The 20,416-nt window shown below is 40.9% G+C and overlaps 1 protein-coding gene across 3 annotated transcripts in view; it reads right to left on the bottom strand.

Moving 5' to 3' along the window:
* Positions 1-1,419: 1,419 nt before the first annotated feature.
* Positions 1,420-20,416, bottom strand: part of LOC119647749 (sodium- and chloride-dependent glycine transporter 1) — a 37,177-nt gene continuing 18,180 nt past the window's right edge. Inside the window, exons 1-10 of one of the 3 annotated variants that reach the window (XM_038048993.1) lie at positions 17,906-18,082; positions 12,000-12,131; positions 11,781-11,935; positions 11,622-11,716; positions 11,444-11,567; positions 2,612-2,945; positions 2,381-2,532; positions 2,174-2,302; positions 1,910-2,110; positions 1,420-1,852 (exon numbers count right to left, since the gene is read on the bottom strand). In XM_038048993.1, the coding sequence (XP_037904921.1) occupies positions 1,556-1,852; positions 1,910-2,110; positions 2,174-2,302; positions 2,381-2,532; positions 2,612-2,945; positions 11,444-11,567; positions 11,622-11,716; positions 11,781-11,935; positions 12,000-12,131; positions 17,906-17,990 (1,704 nt within the window). In that variant the 5' untranslated portion in view covers positions 17,991-18,082 and the 3' untranslated portion in view covers positions 1,420-1,555. Of the gene's footprint in view, positions 1,853-1,909; positions 2,111-2,173; positions 2,303-2,380; positions 2,533-2,611; positions 2,946-11,443; positions 11,568-11,621; positions 11,717-11,780; positions 11,936-11,999; positions 12,132-17,905; positions 18,083-20,416 lie in introns of those variants that run through there. The other 2 variants (XM_038049076.1, XM_038048907.1) reach the window with 2 other exon arrangements.

The raw sequence follows: 20,416 nt of genomic DNA, 5'->3' as shown, positions 1-20,416 counted from the left end.
TAGAGTCTCCTCTAGATTCCTTTCCTTTCTTCCAAGAAGAAGAATACAGGACAGTCGGGTGAGGTCTCCAAATTAAACCTGTGCAGGTATTGGAGATATCCTCCATGTCCCGTGGGAAACTGGGTGAGATTATAATTAATCTCACCGTGTCGTCTCTCCAACCACTTCTTGATGGCAGGAATGAGCCTGTGAGTCCACCGACCCTTTCCCTTTTCCCACCGCTCTTGCCATCTATTTATGGATCTCTCCCTTTCAGCGTTCTTCGTCTGCAATAAGGGAAACATTGGCTTCGCATGGTATATATTCGTTATCTCATCTGCCAAGATGTCAATCGGCATCATTCCAGAGATGACGAATGCTGCATCATCTGAGACAGTCCTGAAGGCAGAGCACACCCTCAGAGCCGTCCTCCTGTAGACTGCATTCAGTTTGCTAGTATTAACTGACATCCGCAACGCCTCGCTCCAAACTGCGGTCGCATAGAGCATGATTGAGGTCACCACCCTAGCTATAAGCAACCTAGAGGTATGCCGTGGCCCTTCCACGTTCGGCATCATCCTCGCCAGGGCCATACTCGCAATGGATGATTTATCCGTCTGTCTGTCTGTCTGTCACAGGCACTTTTCTCAGAAAGGGTTATACCGATTGACACGAAATTTGGTGAGAAGGTGGGACCTGCGGACCCCCAAACATGCAGTAAGTGATATCCTCCTACGGTGAGATTTAGGGGGGGCCCATACATGTAAAAGGGAGGGTGTAAAATTTTTAATGCACCTACACATCTGCATTTAAAATTTATCGATAAATCTCCTAGTTTCGTAAAATCGAAAAACAATGACTCAAATAATTAAACAAGCTGGAAGTCACTGTATCACCCTCTAACCAACTTTCTTGGCAATGTTAACCAGAATAAAATAAAATGCACGAGCAACTTTCCAGCTCCGCAAAGATTAAGGAGCCTTTGATAATTTTTGATCAATTTTAACAGCAAAATTAAGGGATTTTAAACTGCCTTAAAAGAATATAATTCCAAATTCAAATACAAACCAGGAAGAACTAATTCAAAGGCAGACTCATTCGTGGGACATTCGCAGGATGCACAGCTAAATTCAATGATATCGACCGTAAAGAATGGTGACAATTCTCCAAAAAATCTAATACCTATTATAGAAACCCCCTTTAACGGATTTGGAAATCAGTTATTTCTGATAATTGGTAATAAAGGCATCGTAATAAGGCTTTTCTGGAAGCAAAGGCCATTCCATTTTATCCAGGACATACCATTCAAATAGATCGGTTTTTATCGCATAAGAGCACCGTGAGTCTATCGAATTCGTTTAAGAATATTAGATAAATTGGGGGAGAGAGGGGGGAAGGGAAGGATTAAGAACCAAACTTAATAAATAGAACCTATTTTCTGGTCTTTGGACTTTATTTTTCCGCCTTGTGTTATCGTCTTCTCCAACTGTTAAATTACAGTACTACACATTATCTAAGTTCACCCAACTGCATCCATATATAGTATATTTACTCCGTACATATACTTAAATCTTTATTAGCTCGTAGCATCTAGCCCAAACACTTCAGCGCCAGTTTCGAAAATTTTTCGAAGACGCAAGTACTCCTTCCGGTGATGCGGCATGGCAGGGTACCACTCCCTTGGATAACACGCTTCCCGGATTCTTTCGATCAAACTCCCTTTCTTTTTACTCAATATGTATATCATATAGATTGGTATGCAAATAATTGATGAGAGGCAGCTACCCCAACCAATTGCCACAGCCCAGTCGGGATACTCAGTGTTGTTGAAGGTTATTCTCCGGTTAAATACGACGGATGTAAAGAAAATTAGCTGAAATCGAAATTAAATTGAAATATGGTTTGAAGAAAATCTAGGGTCTCTACATACTATCAAAATAATTGGAGTTGTGCATTTCCAGGAGAAAAGCCACACTTTACCAAGTCTATGACCCGTCATAAAGTAAATGTCGTTTTTAAACCGCTTAACGCCATAAATTCGACCAACAATTAGGACTTCAATCATGCAGAATAAGATGACGGCCGCTGATGCCGAGTACCAGTCAAGTAATTGAAGAATGTACATCCCGCCCTGGAAAATTGCGAATGATAGAGTAAACCCATACAATTGAAGAAAATTGAACAATAGCCTTACATTTGTCACCATGGAGATAGACAACAAGAACATAACGAAGCATATCCCAGCTGTGACTGCTACCCTCCATTTCCGCAAGAATTTATATTCATCAATTATTGACGTGATAACAGCTTCAATTTGAACAAACTGGAAATACACGTTGTTAACTTCCGAAAGACGCAAAACAAGTCCTAAATAAATTCAAATAATACGAAGAATACTGACAGCGCTATCCAATCCTAGGAAGAAAAGCATCAGGAAGAATATGATGGACCAAAAGTGTGGATATCGGAGCATGGCAATTGCTTCTGGATATGTTATATACGCCAATCCAGGCCCGGAAGTGGCCACACTAGCCACCGGTATTCCAGTCTTTACTTGAAATAATTAATATTATGATACATATAAAAATATATCCATACCAAAAAAATACAATTTAGAAGAAGAAGAACTTACTTGACAAATAGCCCAGCACTGAAAATACCACAAAACCTGCAAAAATGCTTGTGAAGCAATTTACAATGGGGATGACAATGGCATCCCATTTAGCGTTGTTTCGGAAATCATTATAGCTGGCCATATTCACAATTCCACCCCAGCCAGGACCCAATGAGTAAAATATCTGCATTGCGGCGTCAGCCCATATTTTCAGATCAGTTAATTTTTTCCACTCTGGGTACATATAAAAGGATATGCCCAACCCGGCGCCAGGCAACGTTACTCCACGAAAAAATAAAATCGCTAAAACTACAAAAGGGAATGTAGCCGAGAAATAAACGACTTTTCCAACCTGAAATATTTATAAAAAAGAAATATTAAGGAAAATTATTTATCAAAGTAGCAAAAAGTAAGAAATTTCCTTCTTTAGCTTAAACGTTTTCTAGGACTTGAGAGAGCCAAGCTATGAATTGATCCCTAAAATACTGAAGGTCCAAACGCAGAAAACATTTTTTTTTGTTTGGAAGGATACAATACCAGTACAATATCAGTCAATAACATCCTTATTTTCAAAAAATGTTAGCGCTAATCTGCTTCTTCCTTGCGATAATAGTGAAAATTAAACACGAACTTAAAAAGATTCAAACAAGAAGATTTGACACTTAACCAAATGAAAAGGAATTCCCCGTGACTTAGGCCAGGCTAAAAGGCATTCAAAGTATTCCCAAAGTCAGAAAAATGTTTGGGCTAGCAACCAATAAATTTTGCAAGTTTACTGCTAGCGAAAGCTTAACAGCACCTTGGATAGGGACTAACCTCACGCCGAAGACCTTTGGCTGTGTTTGGTTTCGGGAATGTGCGCACCCTCCTCAGCAACGGTAGCAGGGGTCCTCAGAATTGCAACTTCCTCCAACTCGAGCGAAAATTCCAATGATCTAAGCTGCACATTCTGGCCTAAGCGAAATAAAATGGTGGCACTCTGGAAAACACTCCTCTCCCTCTTACGGTAATGTGTTTTTGTACTCTGCAACGTCGAGCTGTAGCAGACGCGAACCCTTGTCGGGTTGTTTTTGTCGGCTACCGCAAAGCGTGCTCTTGACCTAGGAGCCGGTTTCTGACAGACTTCTGACCGCAGGATTCCGTTCGAGGCTTAGAAGCACCGCAATTATACAGTTCTCTGAACCAACAGAGATAGTGGAAAAGGATGCTTTCTATGAACAAAAACAAGCAATTCAGAGGCTTCCAGAAGATTACATTGTAATCTTGATGGGTATTCTGAATGCTAAAGTGGGCTCTGGCAACGCCTTGCTCAGACATATGGCGGGGAAACACTTTCGACGTAACGACCGTAACGATAATGGTGAGAGGTTTGTGAATTTCTGCAAATTCCACCGCCTCGTCATTGGTGTTGCCTTGAGGTCAGTTGAATTTCAACGAACGAGCAACGACCACTTTGCAATTGACAGTAGATTTAGGAGTTTTCTCCTTGAAGTGCGTAACAGGAGAGACGCTGATACCGACCTCGAAAGGGATCGCCATCAGATGGTTACGTTTGCTTGCGTGTTGCGTGCTCTGCTTCTCACAGGGTTGGAGAGATTTGACCGCCTAAGTTTAATATCGACAGCTTATGTGATCCAGCTGTTGCTTAACAGTGGGACAGTTATCTTCCGGTAAATACACTGAGAATATCGAAAAGCATTGGACCTGTATCAAAAATGGTCCTTTCTAGGGTGCAGGTTATCGACCACGACCTAAAGAGGCGTCGTAAGATATGCTTGACTGGGGGAAGAGGAGGAGGATCGATGAACTGCAGGATATTGGCGGATCTATTGGCCGCTGTGATACCTAGCAAAATCCCGAGATATATAATACGCTATGTACGTAAATTAAAAACCGCTGCCCATTTTATTGGTTACTACCCGCAAGCTTTATTACCCATGCATATCCATACACATCACTACTTCAAGTAATTGCCATGCAAATAACTAAAAATAGCCAAAAAATAAAAACTAAAACTCCCCATGGAACCCGCCATTCATATAAGTTCACTTTAATTGATGATGACGCCACACATATCTTAGGGTGCAATAAATTTACCTGAAATGCGCGATTTTGTCCTTCTATAACTTTGTTATTAATAGCTCGATTGCTTTAAAACTTTTCATAATTATGTCCTAAGTTATCGCCGATGTTAATGTAAAATTTTGGGCTTCTGGGATGAACCTAATGGGAGTTTTCCGGTAAATTTCAAAAACATGGTAATATACTATTATTAACTTTGTTTGAGCAGCTATTGGAACGGGGTGTACTTTGAGGCCTAGATTTCATATACATGCATCACTGTGATTTTTTTCAGATTTCTCGGTTGAATCCCTACTGAGAACGAGGCCAGTTTCACTTTTTGGAGCACACTTTTTGAGCGCTATCTCCCCTATGTTTCACCCAATATCAGAAATGACATCAGTTTCGGAAAGTGCTAATCGAACCCTTTAATTTGAAACCCCACATGACCATATTCTGTGGAAAAAATTACACCCCCTCTCGCATGTATGAGGAGCCCCCCATGAAGCTCAACACAAAATGGCATCACTCGCTGTATGTATGATAACATAGACCACGTGTTCTAAACCAAATTTCACGACAATCGGTTCAGCGTTTTCCGAGTGAACCGATTTTGTAAGGTTTTGTTTCACACAAATCCTTACAAAGAGCTTCGATGGTCATGTGAACCACCCTCACATTCGGTGCAGTTTCTCTTCTTGTGGATGAAATGGCTAGTCGCCGTAACATGCGGATACGAACTACTCCTCCAAACAGAAGAGAAATCATTTCAGCTTCCAATGCATTCAATTGGAGTAAAACTTTAGGCTTGAAGGTCTCCCGCGGAGTTATTTATCACTGTAGTTACTACAGATCGGCTTCTTCGACACGTATGGAAAACTTGGGAATCCAAGAGCTTTCCCAGAGAATTAAAAGTGATGCGAATAATTCCAAAGAAAGGCACCCGTTTTGTATGTGAAAATTGGAGAGGCATCTGCGTGCTCCCTGTGGCCGCATAAATAATAATTAAAATAATCATGGAATGAATACATCAAAGAAGTGCTTTTCGCTCCGAATCCACCTGCATTGATCACATTAACACCCTACGGATCATTTCACAGTGCGTGGAATTTAGATCTTCGCTCCACCTGCTCTTCATCGATTTCGAGAAAGCTTTCGATGGTGTGAACAGAGAGTATGTCTGGTGTCCTCTACGCAGAAAAGGCGTTCCAGAGAAACTAATAGATATTATCACAATGAGATATGATTGCGCAAAACCTCAGGTCCTGAGGTCCATCGGAGTCCATCTTGTCACCGATATTATTTCTTCTTGTTATCGGTGTTCAATGGACGACGTTCCTCAAACATATCGACTACGCTGATGACATCTGTTTCTTCTCTCATCGGGTCATGGACCTGGCTCTGGATTTGGAAAGAGAGACAAGTAGGGCTGAACTAAAGGTAAACACCAAAAAAACCTACATTCTCAATCTGACGAATCATCGTCCTCTCCCTATCTGCATTAATAGGCAGAGCCATCGCAGGCGACGATCAATTTATTTATCTAGGAAACGTGGTTTTTACTGATGATACCACCAGATGTTACCTGACACATTAACAGCGCTAGATCGGCTTTCGCTGCTTTGTTTAAAATTAGGAAATATATTTATCTCAACCCCAAGATCCAGTTCTGATTATTCTGTTCCTGTGTTCTTTCTGTGTTGCTATATGACCCACATTGTTACTTAAAAGCTCCTTTTAAATCCTTCGTAAATACCTGTCTGCGACTTATCGTCGGAGCGTGATGGTCTATTAGTTGAAATGAAGAAATCTTTCGGCAGACAAGCCTGTCGCAATGTGATCGAAATGCAGAAGTGGCAGTGGATAGGTCACACATTAAGGTGGTGCAACAATTTCATTATTGGTTTGAAAACGGGATCAACTGGAGAAGAAAATCTTAAAAGTTCAAGCATATCTTGAGATTCTACTTGTCTTCCTTTCAGACTAGTGTATTATTCAGGTGTTGGTGATTAATATTGCCATCGCCGATGTGGTACACCCTTTTTTTCGAGATATTTCGTCAAAAGTGAATAGTGTGAAAAAGCAAGCAACAAAAAAAACACAATTTCCCACTCCCTCAATAATTTAATCCCCATTTGATATCATTTTCGGAAACTGCAAAGGTCATCATCACTTCGAAGATATAACCGTTTACATTTTAAGGAAACTTCAAAATCAATTTTCTATCTAAAATTCAATACGCATTACTGTATCAATATTTTTAATTTTCAAACCAAAAGAAATAGGGTGAGGGCGATGATCCGTCAGACTCAGAACCTTGGCTTTGTTCGTGTTTATCTTCAATCCAACTTTACTTGCCTCTGTTTCCAGATCCAGAGTCATTTGGTCAAGATCCATGACCCGGTAAGAGAGCAAACAAAATGTCATCAACGTAGCGGGATGTTTGAGGAAAGACGTCATCGTCCATTGAATTCCTCCACGTACTCCGGACAGAGTAGCATGATGAACGTTACCGATAACAGGAATAAATAATACCGATTACAGGATGCAACCCTGGTGGACATCGCTTTGGACCTCCTCAGAGATTTTACCTCGGTGCAGCACGAGCGATTTTGCGCCATCATATGTCGCTCTAATAATAGCTATTAGTTTCTCCGCAATGCCACTTCTGCGTAGAGCACTCCAGACACACTCTCTGTTCACGCTATTGAAAGATTTCCCCAAGCCGATGAAGAGCAAATGCAGCGAAGATCTAAATTCCGACCACTGTTCCAAAATGATCCGTAGGATGTTGATGTGGTCAACGCACGAAGATCCGGAGCGGAAACGAGTCTGCTCTCTGTTGATCAGATCGAGATATTCTCTGATGCCTTCCAGGACTATTTTAGGTATTTTTTTTTTTTGCGACGGCAGGGAGCACGTAGGTACTCAATTGTCACACTAAAAGAGGGTTCCCTTCTATAAGATCTTGACGATGATCCCCTTCTTCCACTCTCCAGTAATAATAAATAACTTTGCCTGTAGACCATCAAGCCCAGCGTCTTTACTCCGTTTGAGTGCATTGATAGGCTAAATTATTTCTCTTCAGGTTACACAAGTTACGGTGACTAGCCATTTAATCCACTAGAAGAGAAACCTCACCGGATGTGATACGGTGAAATGAAATGATATGGTGAAATGTTCTTTCCACTTGCTCAGTGGTTCATCATTGTGGATGAGAAGTCAACCGTTAACCTCCTTCAGAGGACAATTGAAAGATTCGCAAGCTGTTTTGTGATGCGATATACACTTCTGAAATCATTGCGATTTGCGGCATCTTCCGCTTCCCTGACCAACGCAATAGCAATTTCTCTCTTGTTACGGCATACAATACGTTGAACTTCTCGGGATGTCGCTCAGTATCGGAATTCGAGCTCGTCACGCCCACCTTCACCAGCAGCGGTCAGTACCCCTTCCGTTCATCGATTCTACGATTCCGTAGTCAGCCAGATCATATGACAGCCCGCCGGGACGTAGCCGACAACCTGTGTATCCCATAAAAAATAATTTTTGATGTCGGCCCAATCCTCATCGATTTTCTCAGCTGGGTTACTCAGTATATCAGTATCCGATCGGCGGATAGCTCCCCACCGTGCAGCAAAAACTAGATCATACAGGCGGTCGATGCTGAATTCGGAGGTCGCAGCTCCCCAACCCTGCGAGAAGCGGCGAACGCAACACGCAAGCGAGTATATTTACTAATAGTTGTATAGAAAAATTCATCGAATATGTACCCACGGAGCAATGTATCCTCATACGTGCTCTGACTCAGCAGGATCCTCAGTCTTTGGTCGCGGCATTCAGGTCATGAGTTTTTCGTATCCACATGTATGTTTGAGCCGGTATCTTTTAGTTTCACATTTAGTATTACGTTCATTCTCTTAAATTCTCATAATTTTTGTCAACGACTTATGAAAAACTTGTGAAAAAGCAACTTCTGGACGGCAAAGATTTGCTAAACGTCGCAAACCTAACAACAATAGTAATTTAAAGCCTGCTATATTAATTAGAAAAAATAGGAAACTCTACATGATAGAATAGGATGTGTGGCAAGCAACCTGGAAGCCTAGAATAAAATCGAAAAACATATTTGGAGTTTAAAATTTTTACACACTCTCATTTATATGGTCTGCCACTTTCTGGATCCCACCTTGTGCGGTTTAATTTTCTAGAGACCCACGTTGGGCGCCATTTGAGAAAAGTGTTGACACCATACTATTACATATTATCAATAACAGAATGGAGTTATAGTACATCTCACTAAAGGTTAACAAATAGCTACTGTCTAAGCAGACAAGAACGCGCCTGATGACATCTGACATTTAAGCGTGTTAGGCAAGATTACTGAAGCTTTCTTCACGCATGAACAACGTTAGGACGAAGGTAAAATAGTCCAAGCCACAGAAAAGCATGCCTTCACCCGAAACGTTGATATACTTATTACAAAGGTCGATTAAATTAAATGAGCTCTTCACAAGAGACGAATCAATTTCTGCGTGTTGCAAGAAATTCCACTGCCAAGATCTGTGACACCAACTTTGAGATCGGTATAAATATAAACTCTCTATTTTGGTAGTCCATGAATGTAATATGACGTCAGCATTACAATCTCTGAGAAATTCCGTGATGCCTTTAAAGAAGAAGAGTGATTTAGTGACCGGTTGATGAAGCCCCTCATTATCTCAGCTGACCAAAGCATCCATTTCTTCATAGCTTACTCCCAACTGACACTTCGATTCAATGCCTAGAAAATCGCCTTCTGGCAACTTCTCAATACAAAGCCATGTAACACGCCTGTCGACGAATATGTCGTCATTGCGGGTGAAATGATAAACGGCAACAGGTACTAAGAGGGTAAAGGCTTTGGCATAGCATATTATCAATTTTGTCGACACTCATTACTTTGTACTTATCAAAATATTGTTTATCAAATGATTGTCTCATCTTCCAAAATTTTATAGTGGGAAGAGTTAGACGCAAATCGACTATATTCTCATAAGACGCCGCAAGTTTCTTAACGTCACTAATAGCAAAGTCATTCCATACGGGACCATCGTACCTCAACATCGGTCGTTAATTGCTGACTCGCTACAAAAACTATCGTCGAACGAATGCGAGTAACGCACTGGTCCGGGCAAATAGAATGGTGGCGATTTCGTGACAGAAGAAAAGAAATAATGTCACTTACACGACTCTCCAAGAATAAGCCCCCGGAATAAAACCAAAAATGCAATCTATAAAGTGGCCTACCCAGCTCTTGGGATTATCAAACGCAATAAGCGGTTCATCAGCCAGGATACTTGACTTTGTTGATATCCAAATCAAGATCCATGAAAAGAAACGCCACTATCATAAATTTCTCGAGAGAAAAGCAGTCCTGCAGAATGTTCAAATTGTAATCTGATTCGATTGTTTCCCCATATCAAGCAGACTTTTGAGCGCTTTCTTAGCAACCATATTCGCGACAAACTGCGGAACTACTGATGCAATATGGACGGTTACCAAGAACACTATACACAGGAGCGGTAAAGAGGCACGGATAGGGAAGAGGTAGGTAAGTGGTATTAGTGTGTTGGTGTGTCGATGTCACCTGGATGGTTTTGTTGTGTGTACTTCTTTATCTTATCTCAGCTGAACACGATTACATCCGACATTGATTGATATTGGATGATTCTACTTATTTGCTCCTCACTTTCTAGGAGAGCAAACATTTATTGCAGAGAATGTTGCACGTGTTTGCATCCACCAATTTTGAATCATCATTCGCTCAGTAATCCCATTAAGATCCATTACCATTAATCCGGGATGAAACATCGTTAAACCATCGCCGAAGAAGTTTGAGCGTATACCACACAATCTCATCTGGTAAGCACGGCAACAACACCTAGAACCAGTGGAACTTGTGAGCTGTGTTAAATTGCCCTAACGTCATCCAAAGAGTAAATTTCGAAATATGGCAAGTATCAAAGAAGTGTCTTCTCGGGACATCCAAAGTTCAACGTGCTGTACACTGTCTTATGCTGATGATGTTTTCGCAACATCTCATAACAAAGATCATCGTGAGAAGTTCACTCAAAGATAGAATGATCGCCTCATCCAGAACAAAACAACTGAAGTTTTGGACGACCAGCCCCAATGGAACGGACAACATCATTGACAGTGTCAACAACCTGCTAAAAACTGAGAGCTTAAGCATTGATGCTACTAAGCTATTTGACGGTGCGATGGTTGAGGGAGTCGAGCGTCAGTTCCTCCGTCTCATAGTTCTGTATTTACCTTGTTGTTGTAAACTTATCACTTGCACAGCATTTAAAGCGACAATAGTTATATACTCCATTAAGGAGTTAAGTTGAAACACCAAACTGCCCAAAGAAATTGCGTCACGCATCAATAAACTTGGATGAAGTGGCTATCCAAAGCTGACATTCCTTGCATTCGACGTATCACCGAACTTCTCAAAACTAAAATCTACCACGCTGTCATTTTCGGTTCCGTGGTACAACACACTATCATAATGTCCACGATCAAAAGTTACATTCATAATGGCAAAGTTACAAAAGATGAATCTCAATAGAATAGTCGTTTTATTAGCGCTTAAAAGAACTCATTAAGTAAGATTGGCTTGAACATGGAAGATGGGGGCGGAAGACCCAAGACCTCTCTTGTGAAGAGTTATCGACAGAAAGAACATACAGGGCATGCATTTTCTTCTATATAAAATCTAAATATACTAGAGTGCCTTATACTTACCGACTTAACACCCTTAAGGATACATAGAAATACAGTTATCCACGCTATGACTAGGCATATAAACAAAGGCCAGACGATTCCGCCCACTTCATGAATTCCACTAGATATCTTTAAAACTTCAAGACTAAATATTAATTAGTAATTGTTTTTCGAATTTGGAATAATATATAATACTTACTGGAAAAACTCGTCGGCCGGGGTACTGACACCAGAAACTTTACCTTCCCAGTAAAATACGCTCGTTGCATTCCAAACGGCATTTACATCTTCAACCTTAAAAATCAAATCAAATTCGTGTTAAAAAATTTTGAAATATTATAAAAATCAACCGACCTACACGTGTACAATTTGGAGTATTCCATGCATTATTGCAATCCGTCCACGGTAATTTCAGGGAGAACGATCTATATACGTATATCAGAGGATAACTTAGAATTACCGCATAGTATACTGTGCAGATGATGTTGACAATGACAATTGCAAATCCGGTCCCTTTTATTAAATATGGAAGCTGTTGAGAGATGTCCTGTGATTCAAGCGTTATAAATGTAAATACCTTTGAATAATGGACATATTCGAAACAATGTAATGCATCCGCTACTCGAAAATTGTCCGAGAAGTATCTCCATGTAGAACAAAGGGATACCACAAAACACAAGCATAAGGAGGTATGGAATGAGAAATGCCCCTGAAAAATAAATATTCATTTGAACATTTATTAATTCGTAGAAACTAATTTAGATATGAGAAACCATACTACAAATCAATTTCTACGATACTTTAAAAAATTAAAAGGATATATGGTAATCTGCGTACCAGCAGTGGTCAATTACACAGGAGGCTAACTTCAGACGAAATAGTCTCGATTTGATTACAGTCAAGGTTCAAATGTCCCCATCCCTTGAGTATTTAATGACTTCGAAAAACGTCACGGCGTTAGTGGCGGCGAAGAACTGCACCCGTTTATGTGTAAAATACGAAGATGCAGTTTTTCATGGACACCGCGCTTCAGAAAACAAGGACCCTGTAAAGAAGCATAGTTCGAGGTTTCGGGAGCCAACGAGACACAAATTTCCGCATGCACCCTCAATCCGCCAGGCTTATTAGTTACGCCGGAAACAGTCTTCAGTCCATCCGCCCGCCTTTTGGACTGAAAACACCATCTACGTACCGATCGGCACCATCCGCTCAAATCTGGCCGTGAAAGACGTTGAGATGCAAATCTGAGATATTTTCGTGTTTGAGCATTCACAAAAAATGCTACTTACCAGCGATGAAAAAATTTTCACACACTACCTAAATAGCCTGTGCCTCGACCGTCGGCAGGGCGTATCAACGCACACACTTATCAGTTCGCCTAATCTCCTTTCCTGCAGGAGGGATGGCTAAATCGTTTTTCAGTCGAATGCCAGCCGCCTGAACAGTCCAAACTGACAGCCTGGCTGATCGTGGATGCCGGCCTTGACATAGTCACAACACCAGAACCACCTTAAATGCAAACAAACAGTTGGGATTCACGTTCATCAAATAATCGGGGGTTGCACCTGCGCATATGTCACCTAAAAAAAACAATGAAGGAAGACTATGCAGAGATCATTGCATGCTCATCAGGGGACCTGCGTGGATATATCCAAGGCTCTACCCAAGTTCTCTACAGCAAAACCGTCTTTTAATAATAAACATGGTAACAGTATTTACCCGAGACGTTCAAATTACGAAATGTAACCAAATGTTCCAGCAAATCATCGACGAGACTTTACGAAGTTTGGATTTCAGCTACGCCTTCATCGATGAGATATTAGTCCCTTCTTTGCAACTTGAACAAAATGCCAGCCATTTAAAAAAATTGTTCCAATGTTTGAACGAACACGAGGTTGTTAAGTCCTGATGGCTTTACGTGAGTGCCCGCCGTGTCGGACTAACAACATGGTTCTCTTCAGACACGGATTGATTTGCAGACCAGAATCATGCTCTAACTGGCACAAAGGTACCAGTTTTGCTAAGGGCGGACTTAGCATTCATATTGGGAGATATAAGGCCTACCTAAGGCCTCTACCGCTACTGAGAAGTACGGCACCCGAATTGTACAGCGCAACTCCGCATGCGCCCACAAATAGCTATGGGATGATAGCCGCAACCAACGTGAAGCAACTCAGAGAATTCTTGGATTTGTTAAATTTGTATAAAAGGTACAAGCATCACTCTACAAGACTATTCGGGAAAAAATCGATGTAAATTGTCCAATAAGGTGGACCTACGAAACTTCCCTAGATTTAGATACTTCCAATAAGGCACTCAAATAGCAGCAGTTTTCCAATAAAAAATTAACTATAGTTGGCAGACATTAGACTTTTCTCAAAGGACCTTGGTCCGGCTGATCCTAAATATAGAGTGTACGACCGAAACTACTGGCTATGTCCCTGAAAACGAAAGTCATATAATCGAGGACCGTTCATCTTGAGCACCAACTTTATCGATCAAAAAGGCGACTTAAACTTGCTTAGTACTCCACGAAATCGACTTCGGACCAACGCTAGGAAACTTCACCCCTGAGATAGACGTCCTAAAAATCAAGCAAGCTCCCCTTCAACAAGTTGCAGTGGCAAACTCAACGAATAGTATAGGTTGCCTAATCGGTACTAGGCAAGACTTCAGTAATCTCATAACCCCTTAACAGTTCGGCAGCAATAACACCGAAAATCTGCAGATGACATTACTGCTGCTGTGCTGCGGCGGGAAAAAAGTCGGGAACTGCTACTACGGTTGAATTAACCTTCATTTAGGTCTGACCCTTAAAGTCTAAAAATATTGAAAAAATTGAGGCTAAACATTTCATCAACTTCTGTACTGGCTCTTGATAAATATTTAGGCTTTTAGAATTATAGATGTCGCAGGTACCAGTGACTTGACCCTAGTATACCATAAATTGCGTGTGCTCACAGTAGTGAGAAGCCCCTAAGGTCGGATAAACAAATTCATAAAAGGAAAACTCTCTTAATGGAAAAAAGGAACGAAAAAGTTGACTGACTCTTAATGCAGCAGGCAAACATCACCCTACCCCGAGTGGGAGTCGAATGGTCCAGTTTCACCTCAGCAAGAGAGCAACGCTATCGCCGCTCAAACTCAAACTATCGAAAACTTCTCGGCCAGATTTTAAATACCTTCATGAGGTTGCAACTAAACTGAACGGCAGGAAACTGAAATTCAAGTCTTTCCACCAAACAAAGGATAATATCAACCTTTTAAGCGATATAAGATTCATAGAAGTCACCAGCAACAACAACATGCAAAGTCTTCACAAAATCAAAGCGGCTCCAAACGCAATGTGCAGAAATTTTGAACTATGAAGATCAGAGCCTCAACCTTCCTATTTCAAACAGGATATAAATTTCCAATGAGTCTCGTAGGAGATGATCCATGTCGTCATATTGCTTGATATTAAATTCTGCAAAACACTTCACCTACTCAAAATGACCAGATTACTGCGCATATCTAATCAGAAGAGAAGAAGAATAACTCTAGAGCCAGGTGCCAGAATACATTTTTAAAACTGCTTCTTCCTTAAGCTTTAGCACAAGTATATCAAACCATTTTATAAGCAGACATGATAGGCATACTCTCTAAAGATACTGCTACCAAGACCTGCGAAAAATCCTACATTACCTCTATTAGTTAGCACGTTTGCAAATACTAAATACTGTTGTCTCGATCTCTCGTTAAGATTGCAAAAAAAAGTATCACTAGGTTTCAGGATAATGTTCATAATTTTAGGAGTTGTATAACAAAACCAGAGAAATGTCTTCTAACAGTCTTCGAAGCAGGGTCAGATCATGGATACCATTAGCCCCGCTGTGGTTCTTTGAGGCCTAGGCCCCCTTAGACTAATTCTAGAACTACGAAACTTTACAAAAACGTTAAGCCCAATCGATCGATTGATTTTGGAAAATTTGAAGGAACTCGGAAAATTAAATAAATATATGCCTGTGGTTGAAAATTAGCCTCTATACAAAATATAACGCATCAATCACACTCAGGTTCCTGGCAAAGTGCCTCAGCTCACTCACCACTTTACTAGAAGTTTTCACGCTTCCTCCACTGCTCTGCACCATATAGTCCCAGGGCGACCCATTCGCCCGCCATCCTCAGATTGATTTTGTCACAAGCCTCACTACGTGGATGACATGACGTAAACATGAGCCGATTAAAGTTTGGGGTCTCCGAGTAGCATTGGCGGACACTGAGAAAACATTAGTTGATTGCTCTTATAAATTTTAGTCAAAATAACGAAACCGATCGAGCGTTATTGGTGCGTTTAACGGCACCAAATTGGGTGCGCCATCTTAGCTTCTTATGTATACAAATTGCTGACACTTTCGATGTTCTGCATAGTAACGCACATACGGAAGGACGACCTGTCTAATTGAGAACCTTTTAGTCCAACCCTATTTACCATCTCCTCCAAACCTAAAGCTACTTAATCAAATTACATAACTGGGTATAAGTGCCATTTGCATAATTGAAGTGTTTGAGGAGAAATAATATCGCCCATTGAACCCCTTACATCCCCCAGCCAATTCAATGTAAAAGACTTCGCGATGAGAGTAGGTATTAGTCACAATATCCATCCCTGGTGGGCTTGGGTTTTGCGCTTTAAATTTCGCTGAGATCCGAAACGATCGTCCTATTTCCAACCCTGGTGGACTCGGGTTTCCGCTTTAAATTTCGCTGAGATCCGAAACGGTCGTCCTGGGTAAAGTACTTCAAGTACACTCCTTGTCAGTCAATCAATCAGTCGAAATCAATTATGTAAGAGTGGGTTATGTAGACATTTAATGCATACTGCTCCACAGTCATCCGAAGGGTGTTAATATGGTGGGTATAGTCGGCTTCCGATCAGAAACCAGCATGCTCTCTCTCAATCAAGTTTTCGAAGTGCCCATTAGTGCGTTACAGGAATATGTTGGCTATTGTCTTTGCGATGGAAAGAAAAACAGAAATAGCCCACCAATTGTCGAATTCAAGACGCGTGTCCTTCTTCCTCCTCCACCACAAGTCCATCGAAGGGATGACGATCACCTGTTGGCCTTTTCATAATAAATTTGGGATGTGTTCGTCGATAGCTTCACCCGCGCCAGAAATAAAGGCACAGCGTCGTACTTATCTATATTCTCGTGCCGATAGTATTGAATTTGTGTTTTTTAAGCACCAAAAAAATATTTTCACTCATGGACAGCAGCCAGATGCATGAGCTATATGCAATTTGCGGGCCGACGCTCTTCAAACCGTGCAAGCAGGTGAAGTAGCTACACGCAAGCGAAGCTAAGTGACCCATCAGTTGATACTTCCATTTGGGGCTGATATCTTCACCACTTTTATTATGTACGCTCAGAATAAATCGTAAATCTACTGATGATCGCAATATGTTCCATCTTATTAGCTGTTTGTTACCCGGCAATCCAAACCCAACTGATCTTAAGGCAGAACCTGTACCCAAATAGTGTACCACGGATGATGAAGCGGTGAAAATTGCAGAAATCTACAAAACTTGGGCCGTTGACACCAAGGCAATTCCTCCCTATCACATGCCCGAGTAAGATCTTACCAAAGCTCCCCTTAGCATTCAGATCACTTATCACGATCACAATGTGACATTCAGGAAGCCTGAACTGCATATGTCCTTCTCCACTATGTCGGAAATCTCCATTGATGCGTAAAACTGCACAACCGTTATCTTCCTTAAGCTCAACCGGAACCGTACACTCAGGTTTCTGTCGGAAACTAGCCCCTAGGCAATAAGAGCCTAATATCGGATTCACTACGCTTACAGAGTACAAAGGGATAGCGACGCAAGAGGCTGAGGGATGCTCTCCAAAGTCCAACCATCTTCCTTCAACTCAGGTTGGTAAAAGCAAACGCCCCAAGGGCGTCTACGTATACCGTTGCCGAGAAGCGAACGCATATTCCAGAAATGATTGATGATTAAGGCACTTTATCCCACTTAGAAGTGCACAAGAGCTCTTCAAACTACTAAATGGGATTGTCCACATCGTATATTATTGTGATGAATTCAGAGACGCTCTCTGACAAATGCATCACCCGAATGTTAATCATTGACAATGACTAACCGAGTGGTGACTAGGTAATGGAGAAAAATGTGCAGCTAGTGAGAAACCATCTTTATCGCCTTCAGGAGACGTCTATAGAGATGGAGTGACAGTATCGCATAGAAGTTAAATCCTCCTAATCGATATCAACCAAAAGTTTGGAACAAACTTGCAGAAGCGTTGACATTTATTGCACTGAGAAACTATAACTTCGCACAATTCACCAGAGCGATAAAAAATAAAGAGGGCTAAATTCTGCCGTTCCAATTTCCTCATTAGTCATGATTTATCATCTGCTGGTGAATCTCATTATTAAAAATGAGACTCACGCTGAAAATGAATACAACCTCGAACAAACCTTTTTCCAAATTCTTCATCGTTAAACGAATGAACATAAACACCTGTTTATCCAGAAGGGACTCCAAAATCCGGAAGAAAGACATGGCGAAAACTATATTTTCTTATAAATATACAAAAAGTATAAAAATATACAAAATATATATAAAAAAATTATATGACAGGAAACAAAGCCAGTTTTTTACTAACTGTCATAATTAAGTTTTTAGTAAGGCATCTTAGTTTTATTTTGTCATTTAAAATGGTACAAAATGCGCATCTAAAGTGAGATGCATTAAAGGAATATACACAAGTCAAGTGACCACTTGATAATGTTATTTATCAGAGGAGCGGCTGTCGGTTTCGTTTGAGCCAGGGGCAACTCATCAGAAACAATCTTACCCCTGTCCTTGGCCTCGCGAAGTCTTCAACGCTGCTCTTCTCGATCCAGAGACCACGTCTTCCAATTTCAGAAACCGCAACTTGTGTTGTCCAATAAGACCTCCCGTCTGTTCCGGGATTTTCCAGGTAGTCTTTTACCTTTTCCCTCGTCCATAAGTTCTACATAACCTACCCACTAAAAATATTTTTTAGAAGGATACAAGCCTTTTGTCGATTATCTTAAACTGCAATTTCTACCACGTACGTAATGACATTCCTCTGTAGTTTCCGCAGCAGAGTTTGTCATATTTTTTATAAATAAAACAAATGATGCTGTTCAACAAACTTCCGACATAGTTTTATCAAACCAAACAATGTTTATAAGTCCTTTGTAGCCATCCCACTGTTTTTGTCTTTAGTACCTCCCCTCCGCAAGTATAGCATTCTCCACTAATTCTAGTGTGGATTATGGGCGAGGTTCCAGTACGGCCTCTGCTCCTTGCGGAAATTGGGTCGAGGTACTGAGTAGTTCCTATTAGGCTGCGCGATTTTTACATGCCTCTAAGAAGATTTCCTAGTTACCAGATACTGGTTAAAGTACTCCTTTATATACCTTCCCATTTTCTTATTAGTCCCCACAATTCAAATAAGCCCCCCTGAATGGGCATTAGCGAATCTCACAAGCTACAAATCCTGTCAAAATACAATACAACGGTCGTAATTGGTTCCTATTTAGAAAACTTAGGCGACCCTCACTAGTGCAATAACGAATCTCAATTTGTCAGAAATACAATGCGTGTCCGAAAGTTTCATCAATTTATTAGAGGAGCAAATTGTCCTTGCGCTATAAAAATAAATATAAAAATCTTAAAAAAGATCTGATGTATAGGGGAATATTTCCTTACCCGTGGGAGAAACGGGAACTAATTGGTGATATTGCCGCATACCAACGAATCACAGAAAAGACCCGACTTTCTGTGCCAATTTCAATATGAATCACCTATATAAAATTGGTGCCCGCGATTTCGGTTGAAAATACCCTGTTGAAGCCACAGCAAGACATGACAACACGCCCTCGGGCAAGTCTCCTTCGGATCCACGAATTTATCAAAGGAGTTCGGAAGAATTGGTAAGAGTAAACCACTATCCTGATAATGTAAACTCACTACCCCCTGTAGTAGTAAAGAAGGCTCAACCGAGAAAGACTGAGGCCTCTATTATAACAAAGCCTATGGAAACTGACAGATAAGTTATGTATGACGTAATCAATCCTGGCTGCAAGCAATGCGGCTTCAGAGAAGACTCCTTTTACCTTTACGAACTGTATTGGCTTCGAAGCAAAGTCCGTAGATGAATACCGTAAAATATTACAACTTTTGTTTCTGTTTCTTCCTCAGCGATGTCTGGGAAAGCATGGGAATAGCATCCTCCTCCATCGTTCTACACCACGTAGTTTTAGACGGCCAAATTACTAGCCGTGACCTATCCACTGCCATTTCCAACACGTTCGACTAAGTTTTTCATTTGTTGATTCAAGTCAGAATTCCCCGACGAAATAATGCAGATATGAGTTAATGAAAGATTAAAGCTTGCAAATAGTATTGGTGATCACTTTCCGTGTACCACTCAATATGGTCGCACGCGAGAACATTGGTACGGAACGGCCTCAATTTGATGTTGATGTTGAGATAGTCACTTTTTCAGATTTGTGCCTAACCAGTCGACAGTCAACAAAAACAATGCTTCCCAAATTTACAAATTGTTCGCAATCATTGATGTTCTACCCATTAACGCAAATAGAAAGAATGCGATAATCCGTCCGACTTAAAACATTGATTTTATTCCTGTTTATCTTCAGTCCGATTCCGCTTGCCTCTTTCTTCTGTGACATTGGGCCAAGATCCAGAGAACAAGCAAATTTAGTCAGGAATTCGGTCTGGAAAATACCACAGAAAAGGAAATTGGAAAAGAACCTAAAGAGAAGGTCTACAGAAGATAAAAATTGATACTAAGAGGTACAAAATCATCATCAGCATGGCTTCGTTTTTTGCAGATAGAAACAGCAAGAAGCTTGTAAAAACAAAAAGATTAGTTCATAGACAATTTCCACGGAAACTGGTCCACAAACAACCACAAACCTCTCCAGACGGGA

The sequence above is a fragment of the Hermetia illucens genome, chromosome 1 (assembly GCF_905115235.1).
Source record: "Hermetia illucens chromosome 1, iHerIll2.2.curated.20191125, whole genome shotgun sequence".
NCBI classification, from domain to species: domain Eukaryota; kingdom Metazoa; phylum Arthropoda; class Insecta; order Diptera; family Stratiomyidae; genus Hermetia; species Hermetia illucens.
The sequence above is the reverse complement of the archived record's forward strand: the minus strand, read 5'-3'. Positions and strand labels throughout refer to the sequence as shown.